At 37.0% G+C, this 10,525-nt stretch overlaps 1 protein-coding gene across 1 annotated transcript; it reads right to left on the reverse strand.

The window, feature by feature from the left end:
• Positions 1–5,896: 5,896 nt before the first annotated feature.
• LOC136274520 (uncharacterized) lies at positions 5,897–8,342 on the reverse strand. The gene is made up of 7 exons (XM_066081551.1): positions 7,878–8,342; positions 7,557–7,643; positions 7,250–7,306; positions 7,008–7,094; positions 6,842–6,898; positions 6,563–6,649; positions 5,897–6,310 (listed from the first exon to the last, which is right to left on the reverse strand). The coding sequence occupies exons 1-7, from the start codon at positions 7,990–7,992 to the stop codon at positions 5,913–5,915; spliced, it is 888 nt and encodes a 295-aa protein (XP_065937623.1). The 5' UTR covers positions 7,993–8,342; the 3' UTR covers positions 5,897–5,912.
• Between the last annotated feature and the right edge of the window lie 2,183 nt (positions 8,343–10,525).

The following is a 10,525-nucleotide window of genomic DNA, read 5'->3' on the forward strand; positions in this document are numbered from 1 at the left end:
AACGATCATCAAAGTTCTAGGCAAACTCCAGAAAATCAAGTACAATCAGACAGTGACTTCATAAAAAAAACTAATTTGTTACAAGCTGGAACAGGTTATGTCACCAAGAAGAAGATGAAGGTTGGGAAACCTCCTGGAATTTCCAATAGTCGCCGGAAGAAGAAACATGTTCCCTGGCTTACTTATTGACAATGTAATAACAACAAATACTAGTGTCTTGATCATTTTATTTGTGTGTGTATTCAATAAAACATTGACATATAAAACATTCTGGTTTTTCTTACATTCAGAATCCAAATGGCAACGTGTCTAAATTAGGAAGAATTCGCCGTTTGGTATAAACCATTTTATAATTTTTAGTTTCAACCCTGTTTAACAATTTTCTCTTTCTACTGTCTCGAGATATTTTACAAGGGTTGACAATTTCGATTTGTCGGTCATGTGAGGTACAGATCATCGACTTAATAGCATGAACATTGATAAGTTTTGAGTTTGCCCAGTTCAGTGTAAAACCCCTAACTTTACATTCCTCTTTACCTGACAATGTACGGTAAGCGTAATTTTTAGGACCCCCCGAAACGAATTCGACAATGTACCCGTCTTCCGGGAAATTTCATTAGTTAATTCTCCAAGGTAATTACCGATGGGGAGATAATTCAAGTCGTCCGACCTTTTTGTCTTGAAAATGACACTGTCTGTATCGAAATAGAGTACGTTTTCGTTTAATTTGTCGAGAACCCCATACAATTTCAGCCGAGCCCACATGGTCGTAAACGAGGCCAAGAAAATGTTGGTTTTGTTGTCAAATGACGCAAATAAGGGGTTGTTACTCCATTCTAATTGAAGTATGTTCGTCGAAACAATGTGAAAATTGTGAGGCACTTTAGTGGGATCTGAGAGCATTTGAAAAAAATTTTCGGCTTCTGATTCGTGAAAGAACACAGACTGTTGCATGCCCAACCTCTGACCAAATTTCCCCCAAAAACTTTTCAAGCAAAGTTTTGCTAAACATCGCAAACCGGGATTTTTTTTTTGGATGCCCTCTTTTTCTTTGTATTCCCCTATGTATTTTCTTTTGCCCTCTTCCGTATCGCATCCTACCGGAAATCCAGAAGCCTCTTGTTTAATTTTTAAAAACATGTTCACATATTGAGCGAACAATCCCCCCTCACACGACTCGACATCGTATTTGGAAGACTCTGCAAAATGATAAACTTCATAGATTTTTAAGATTTTGTATCCTTTGGACGTTGCCATTTGAATTTCGGGAGTACACCACGTGCCCGTGATAGCTCTTTTTCTATAGAACACGTACATTCGCTTTGATTTTCACTGTCCGCACATGTGCGACACAGTGGAAACTTTAATTTTCCATTCGAATTGTATGGAAGCACGGGATGATAAAGTTGTCTAGGGGGCAGAATTTTTATTTTAGCAAGTCCAAAATATTGCGACAAACCCTGAAAATCGTCCGTGATGATGGTCGGATGGCCAACGGGATAGCGACAGTATTTGTTGGTCCAGGGATAAAGACTGGTAAAATGGTAATACTGTATGGTTTCGTCTTCTGAGGCTTTGTAATGTAGTTTAATGGCATTGGTTCTGCCACCAAAAAAACTGTCACGTGGGTCGCGTCTGTCTTGAAGATCTAGGGTAGATACGAATTGTTGCAATGCTGCATTCTTCTCCAATTGAAATTTAAATTGATGCTCCCATAGAATGACCAATTTGTATCCAAGCTCTTTCAGTTCCTTTTCTCTGTTTATTGTCATATCGTACAATTCTTTCATGGTCTGATTGGTAGATGGGTGTTTGATGGTATTCCTATCGTCCGGGAAACAGGTGGGACAACCGTGGAACACACAACCTGTACCAAAATAAAAACAATGTAAATCCTCAACTCATCCGTAATTAAGTTCAGGTTCGCCGCCGCCCCCCCCCCCTCCAGTTTAGGGGGAAGGGGCATGTGTTAGATAACAAGTTCTTACCGTAGAATTCATAAATGGTTCCCTTGCCGGTAGGAGTCTTGGCAAATCCGTCACATCTATAATTGGTCCCCGGCACCTGATATTCACCTCCATTGAGAGCGTGGGAAATGGCAATAGAGTTACCCCGCTGACGACTTTTTTCCATCAACCATTCCAGCCATTGGATAGAAATCTTGCTGTAATTGTCACGTTTCGTGTATCCCTGAGATGGTACGACTGCTATGGGGCTCTTGAAATGTCGTTTTCCTATCTGTACACTCTCGTCCTCACGTAAATCGACGAGAGACGTCCAAGAATCATCGAGGCGGATCCCTTCTAAATTGTTCTGAATAAAAATGTCGTACAAGTCGAATTTCCCATCTTTAGTAATTAGTTTCTATTTGTTTTTTTCCTTTCAAAAAGAGAGTCTTGAATATCCCCATGCAGACACTGGCAATGGTGACATAATCAAATGGGTCGACTCCAATCATGCTCGTTGTCTTGACGGTTCCGTTCGCTAAGACTGTGCTTTCCTTGATAGTTGTCACATGGATCATCAAATTTCTAAGTTCTAAACATCCCCGCCGCAATATATCCACATCTGACCGACAGTATTGCAACATTTTTTCTCGAAAGTTAAAGGTTTCGTCTCGTTTCGTTGCATGCCATTCTGCAAGCTTTTTCCGATCCCCGGCCGACATGAAGTGGTATCCGTAATACTTTAATCAATCCTGGATACGGCCCCAGGTAGTTTTGGTTGGCTTTGGTATTAAACAAATGGGGAAAGTATCCCTTGCAGAGTTCCTGCAGACCGAAAGCATCGGGTATTTTGGCTAGCTTCATGGGTAGGAAATTGAGGGAATCCACAAAAGTCAAATTTAATTTCTGGGCAATGTGCATATACATGATTTTTGAACCATTGTAAATAATCTTGCTAGGTCGAATGGAGTGACGATCGATGAGCACTTCTAAAACGGGATATAAATCGAAACTTTTTGCATTATGAGCAATTAAGATTGAATCTTTACAGTGTTTGCTGGTGACAAAGTAGCAAAAACGTTCGGCAGCATCATCACCCGAAAACACAACTTCTCTTTTTCCACACGTATCGGGACAGGGAGGGTTCACGTATTCACCTTTATAGGTTCTGGAACATTTAAAACATCGTGTTCCACAGCAACTACAGGTGGCATCGTCCACTAGTTCCTCTTTTTCGCACATGTGACAGGAGGTCTGTAGCACAGCAAAGTTGACTTTATGCTGTTGTAGACTGCAGGACGGATCGCGACAATTCTTACAGAGTCTACAGTCTAGGCATTGGCGTTGTTTTTTGACACATTGCTCACATCTGATACGAGACGGTCGATATCCTTGCTCACACTGAAAGATGTCATCTTGACGCGTCTCAAAATCGTAGAAAATAAATTTCTTGTTTCTCTTTTCTAAATTAGACCCATACGCTTTTTGAAAACAACGATGTTCTCCAATTTGATACTCCAGACAGTTAGGGCACTGCCATTCTTGACAAACGTGTAAGTCTGGAGAGCGTTTGCAGCATTGTAGAACGACCCTGCATTTTTTACATTGATGAAACAAATCACAGGGAGGGGGGTAACTCTGTTTTTTGACGACTCTTTGTTTTCTATGTCTTTCAAAACATGCCTTTGAGCGACAGATCCGTCCACAAGTTCGACAACCGATTTGTAACTCCGTTTCTGGGCAGTGGTCATGCAAACAAATTTCACACGAGGTGGCACACGTGTGTTTGGATTTATCTTTGTAAGGTTTTAAACAAGTATGGCAAAAATACGAGGTCTTAAAAAATCCCTGTATACTGGCAATCCCATGCCAGTGTTTTTCAGTTTCCGTGTCCACGTGATATAAATACAGACGCGGCTTTTCCTGGTCCTCTGTCACCCTGACGAATTTGTTCCCTACTCTAGAGGACACAACGTTAATACAAACATCAAGTAAGGCTTCGAACGGTTCGATATCGTTCAAACCTAAGTATCTGTCATTGGGCACGCCAGCTCTTGCACATAGCCACATTGCCAATTCGGTTTGCTTTTTTTTTCTCTGTGTTTTTAAGATATTGTCATAGTAAGACTGAGTAACAGTGTGATGTTTGATGACATGGTCCAGCATAGTTCCGGAATCTTCCCTGACTAAATCTTTCCACACATCAGAATCTACTTTCTTGCATGTTTTTAAAAAACAGAGACCAATGGAAATTGCCATACATAGATTGTTATCATTCTCAACATGAAAAAGTGATCTCTTTCTCTGCAAGCTATTTTTGGGACCGAATAGAGACGTGATAGGTAATTTTCTAGGGTTACCTCTCCCTTTCGGCAAATCGATAGACCCAATGGTGACCAACAGATTTTCGTCCACAGGCAAGCTTTCATTCGAATTGAGTACCTTGGTAATTTCGGACATGACAACATCTGCATTCAGATTTTCCCAGGACTGGAGGGGTACAACGATCGGATTGTTTAAACTTGGATGACTCAGTACCACCCTTCCAAGATCAGCATCGTGACCCCTGGCCTCCGACAACAGGTCGTCGAACATCTCGTGCAATTTAGTTGGTATATCTAACAATTTATCTCCCCTCCACTGATCATTGAACTTGACCTTGAAGGTCGTGTCACGGGCTAGATTTTTCTTGAAGGTCCTGGTATCTCTCTTCCATATATAGTAAGGTTTTGTTAATGTGTTCTTAGAATCGGAACTTTCCCCACCGCCCCCCACCTGCCAACTTGTAGAAGGTTGATTGCCATCATTGAGAGAATGACACTTTTTTTTAGGAGGAGACTCAATATCAGAGAGAACCTCCTGCCATAAATTGTCAATGTGCTTATCCCATTGGAGTTCCCTTAATCGGTTCTCGACCTCGGCATCACCGACTAAACCATTAGCTGTTGCAAATAACTGCACGGTGCCCGGATCCTCCAATGTGTCAAGGATTTCTTTCAGTAAACTGTCTTGTGCCATACCTTCAAATTACATTTTTAAAAAACATCAATTTCATGTTGTAGAAACCCCATCTTTTTGTCACATTAAAATATATATATTCATAAATAACAACAACAACATTCATAAGAACACTTGTTTTTAATTATAGTATTTAACAGCATGTAAACAAATGACAATGAAAAACTTACACTCTATCTGAGACATTTTCTTTAAAAAAAAAATTTACAGTCAAAAATATATAAAAACACCTTAAAACATTTTTATTTAAAAAAAAATTAACAGCATGTAAGCAAATGACAATGAAAAACTCACAATCTAAGACATTTTCTTTCAAAAAAAATCAACAAAAAAAATTACAGTCAAAAATGTATTAAAACACCTTAAGACATTTTTATGAAAAAAAATTAACAGCATGTAAGCAAATGACAATGAAAAACTCACAATCTAACTAAGACATTTTCTTTAAAAAAAAATCAACAACAAAAAAATTAAAGTCAAAAATGTATTAAAACACCTTAAGACATTTTTATGAAAAAAAAATTAACGGCATGTAAGCAAATGGCAATGAAAAAACTCACAATCTAACTAAGACATTTTCTTTCAACAAAAAAATTAATCAAAACTACAAAAATACCTAAAGACATTTTTTGTAAAAAAAAAAACCAAAAACCCAAAAATCCTCAAAAATAGTATCAGACGGTTATTTAAAAACTGAATCTCAATGTTGTAAATAGATGATTACATAATCTCAATGTTGTAAAATGTCAAATATTAAAAACACAACTGAAATTTTAATGAATCAAATGGTTATTTAAAAAACTGACTTTCAATGTTGTAAAAAGATTATTAAAAACCGAATCTCAATGTAAAAATCAAACATAAAAACCATTATCATTTACATGTAAAGTTTTGCTTTCGTTAACAAGACCTAAAATTTCAGTTGTCGCTTGGACCGTGTGTTTCTAGCTACGCATTCTTCCTCAACATCTGGGGAGGTGGTGACGGAGGACAGAGGTGTGATGAGGGGTCTTCGGCTTTCGTTAACATTCGGGGACGAAGGGGTACTTGTTCTAGGAGGCGGGTTGGTGTCATCATCATCATTAATAATGGTGGTGGGTGAAGCCTGATCATTTTTATCATCATCATCATCATGAATGGTAGTGGGGGTGGAGGGAACAACATGAATGGTGGATAGGTTAGGATCATCGGATGTGGAGGGGAAGAGGGATCATCAACGGATTGGGGGGGGGGGGGTGTAGACACATTATCATCTTTCACGAGGTTCTCGCATTTTTTCTTAAGCCATTTTTTTAATAACAGCATTGCTACTGTAAAGGTAGTTGCTACTGCCCATGCTAAAAACCCTATAAAAAATCAACTGAAGTATAATTATTAATATTCTTATTAATTTTTAAGTAGTCATTACATTATATCCTCTTCTTCATTTTCCAAATCAAACTGGAAAGTTTGCCTATAATTATTTGGCTTATAAATATGATTCACTTTTTTATTAGACTTCTTACGGTTAAAATGACATTGTTTTCTATTGAATAATAGAATACAAATTAATATCAAAATACAAACACCCAATGTAATACAATTGACCACATTATTACCAAGACTTTTATCTGAAAGGGTTTCGCCATCCTCCAATGGTTTATTCAAACTCTCCAAGAGTTTTTTAAGAATGTTCTGTCCTGATTCTAAAAAAAAATAAAATGTAAGATATGTCAACGTTGCTCTAATATTATTGTTATCGTTCAGCAAAGTTAAATCAAAAGTATTTATAATCCATAATTACTTTCAATGGAAGAGTGCTTAGCGATTCACATCACCATCTCATTTTGTGGATAATCAGTAACTAAAATTAGCTAATTTAGTTAAAAAGTATTTACCTGTTTGAACAGCGATTCCTACTGTTGTTACCTCTGCTGTGACGGTTGATGTTGTCTCTATAAAAAAATTTAAGGATCATGAACAGTTTATTCTAATCACACTTGTACTACAACTATCAATAATGTCATGCGACGTAGCATAAGTCATGTGGCTTTTCATTCATACCTGCTGTACCAGATGAGACCAGTGTAGGCTCACTGTGAGTGTCTGTCGCGGGAACAATAGTGGAGGAGAAGATAGTGGTTGATGTCTCTATGAAAAACAATTATAATATTATTAAATATGGGAGATACTATTTAAATCTACAGTTTATCTTAATCACACACATATACTACATGATTGTTTACATTACCACTTCTACAGATACAACAAAGTCAAGTAATTAATAATAATTCAAACGTATATACCTGTTTGCCCGGACTTGGTCAGCTTAGGTGTTGTGACACCGACGTTTGATGTTGTCTCTATAAATAAAAAAAATACTCATTAAAAATATTACCATTGTAAAACAACATATTTTTGGAAGCACATGCACATAAACAATTATTTTATTTATTTGTTTATTTTTGCATTTCTTTAAAAACCCTAATCAAAGGAATGTTTACAACACATTACTACAGAGGGAGAATTTATCAATAATGTCACGTGATGTAGTATAAGTCACGATTCTGGGAAAAAGCTGACCTCCTAGATCACGTGGCTTTTCATTCATACCTGCTGTACCAGATGAGACCAGTGTAGGCTCACTGTGAGTGTCTGTCGCGGGAACAATAGTGGAGGAGAAGATAGTGGTTGATGTCTCTATGGAAAACAATTATAATATTATTAAATATGGGAGATATTTTAAACTACAGTTTATCTTAATCACACACATATACTACATGTCTTTCTTTTAATTTACATTTTAAAAAATAAATAAAAGGATTGTTTTACATTACTACTTCTACTACTACTACTACAGATATAGCAATGTCACACATGTAACAACCATGCTCGATACTTATTAATAATAAATAATATTTCAAAGGTATATACCTGTTTGCCCGATCGTGGTATGCTTTGGTGCCGTGGGACTGAATGTTGCCTCTATAAAAAAATCATGAACTAAAAACATTATCCTTGTAAACAACAGATTATTATAATGACACATACTACAGTTTTCTTTATGTGTAAAAGAAGAGGGGTATTACATGTGTGTCTTTGAACAGAAAACTCAATATGACGTAACACAAGACACATCTGGAACTTCACGGTGTCTCGTGTCGGGGTAGTGGAGGTTTCTGATTTTGTAGTAACACTTGCTAACGCATCTTCGCTAGCCAAGGGTTTTCGGTCCACTTTGCTCCCCATAAACCCTTGGCGGATTTCATTACGAAAACTCGGTGATGTGGTGGCGCTATCTAGCGAGCAACTTGAGTTGCGCCCCTTGCATATTTACATTTTAATCGAATTACACAACGGGTTATATACACACCATGGCATTAATACAACTTGAAAAGATGTTGACTATACCGAATATCGGAACACAATTAACGATGTTATTAATAAAATACGAATTAAGTTATAACATAGGGAAAGCACGGGATGTTTTATTCATAGTGTTTTGTAAGGACCTGTACCGGGAGTGAAAAAAGCCGATTCATATTGAAGCTTTCATGCCATAAAACCAGGTATCGTTGTCGTGAATGTTGCGGAACAAAGAAATTAAATAAAACGCAGCTCACTGAACCTTTAAAAGCAATACCCATAAGCAGGAACTTATTTACTAACGGGAAAGGCAACTTCTACATGTACATTCGCCATGTTTACTTCCCATGCTATCACGCGAGCCTTGACAATTTTGTAGAACTATATGTTAAATCCCAGTAAAATATAAAGGTGTTTAAAGCGATCTGGTTAGACCATCCTTGGGGAGGCACTGTACTCGAGAACTTGTGTCTCAACTTGTTAAAAGCATCGAATGTTCTACCAAAGATCACACACGTGTTTTCGTTTAAAGTTTATATTTACAAGCTCTGTGATTGGATCATCTACTCGCAGCTGCAGCCAATCATAAAACGGAGCTTGTCACCGTGTTTTCGTAATGAAATCCGCCAAGGGTTTATGGGGAGCAAAGCGGACCGAAAACCCTTGGCTAGCGAAGATGTTGCTAACGTTTCATTTATTTGAAATGAAAAATATTGTTCATAATTTCATTGCAAAGTCTGATCTTCATGTGGAGGATTCGGGAATTACCGTAATAAAAAAGACAGGAAGGGTTTACACACACACACACACACCCTTAAGCAAAAAAAAAATCAATAATATCACGTGACGTAGCAATTGAGCTACACGTTTGTGTTATGCGACTATTCAGTATGGAGGTTACTTGATTACAACTTTTTTTTTTATATGATACCTACTACCGATTACTATATACTTAAAAAATAAAAAGGATCATTCAACAGCACACTGTGACCTTCATGTGTTATATTCAGGAATAACCGAAATAAGAAAGGGGGGTTAACACATGTACACACGCCTTTAGCAGAAAAATCAATAAAACCACGTGACGTAGCAAAAGCCACTTGTAAAGTGTTCGGGGTACTGATTTTTAAATAATACTTACTACAATTTTAATATTTGAAATAAAAAATGGTGTACATTTTTTATACACACGCCCAAAAAAGAAGGTTTTTATAGGATGCAACTAGATCATGATCTTTATGTGGCGGATTCACTATTTACTGTTCCCAAAAAAAAAAGGAGGGGGAGGTTGCAGTCGAAATCTAATTTATATGCTTTTAAATTTTGTGTAAAAATGCATAATTTGTACTTACCGCATATATGACCATGAAGATCTCGTATCTTGATCACGGTCGGGTCACCAAAAACAACCACACGGTTCAGTCTGCATGAAGTAACGAATACTTCCCGAATCTCAGTCACGTTTACACGGACTTCGCGACAGTCGGGCCAGTAGCAAGTTAGCACCTTTCGATCTACATGTGCATTTTGTACCATAACGAGCCATGACATAATAATTACGAGCATAATTACGAATGTTGTTCTGCCATCCATCTTGCGCACTTTGGCCAGGTCATATATGCACGTGATTAAAAAGCGCGCGAGGTACCCCGGTCAACATCTCCCCAGACACATAGAATAACATAATTTATCACTTTAATGAGTTTTATTGTTTTAGTGTCTGTTTAGAAATTGACACATAAAAGATGTATGGTAAACAATTGTCAACAGAAAATGTTTTGTTTATTTGGGGGGAGGGATGAGGGATAAGGTAACGATCCAGTTTGTAACCTTATAGATAACCTTTTTTTGGTACAGGTCAGGGGATCACCTTATCTAAGTCATGTTTTACAACCTAATTCAGAAAAGGACATTTTTTTTTTAACTAAAAATTTGCTCTGATCCAAAAAAAAAAACACCATAAAGTTTTTTGAAGTAATGTGCCAAAATGATGTTGATTCTGTGTATTTATTAATAAAATTAATAGTACGGTCCGTTCTCTTTGGTCAGCTTAATACTCTTACATTTTTGCCTTATCCTTTGCACGTATACATGTATGTTTTATATGTTTATATATTTCATGTACCATTTACATGGATTTGTGTGAATAAATTGAATTGAATTAAATTGTGAGCTTTAAAATAAATTTATAACTTTTTAAAATTTCTTAGCTTTAA

Source organism: Magallana gigas, chromosome 1, assembly GCF_963853765.1.
Source record: "Magallana gigas chromosome 1, xbMagGiga1.1, whole genome shotgun sequence".
Classification (NCBI taxonomy): Eukaryota; Metazoa; Mollusca; class Bivalvia; order Ostreida; family Ostreidae; genus Magallana; species Magallana gigas.

What these genes read in the sequence shown, in the direction of transcription:
- LOC136274520 (XM_066081551.1), bottom strand. Translation starts at nt 7,992, where the DNA reads ATGTGTCATTATAATAATCTGTTGTTTACAAGGATAATGTTTTTAGTT. An exon ending in GGTCTCATCTGGTACAGCAG is followed by an intron (nt 6,899 to 7,007) that starts GTATGAATGAAA and finishes ATTTTTTTATAG; the next exon opens with AGACAACATCAACCGTCACA. An exon ending in AGGAATCGCTGTTCAAACAG is followed by an intron (nt 6,650 to 6,841) that starts GTAAATACTTTT and finishes ATTTTTTTTTAG; the next exon opens with AATCAGGACAGAACATTCTT.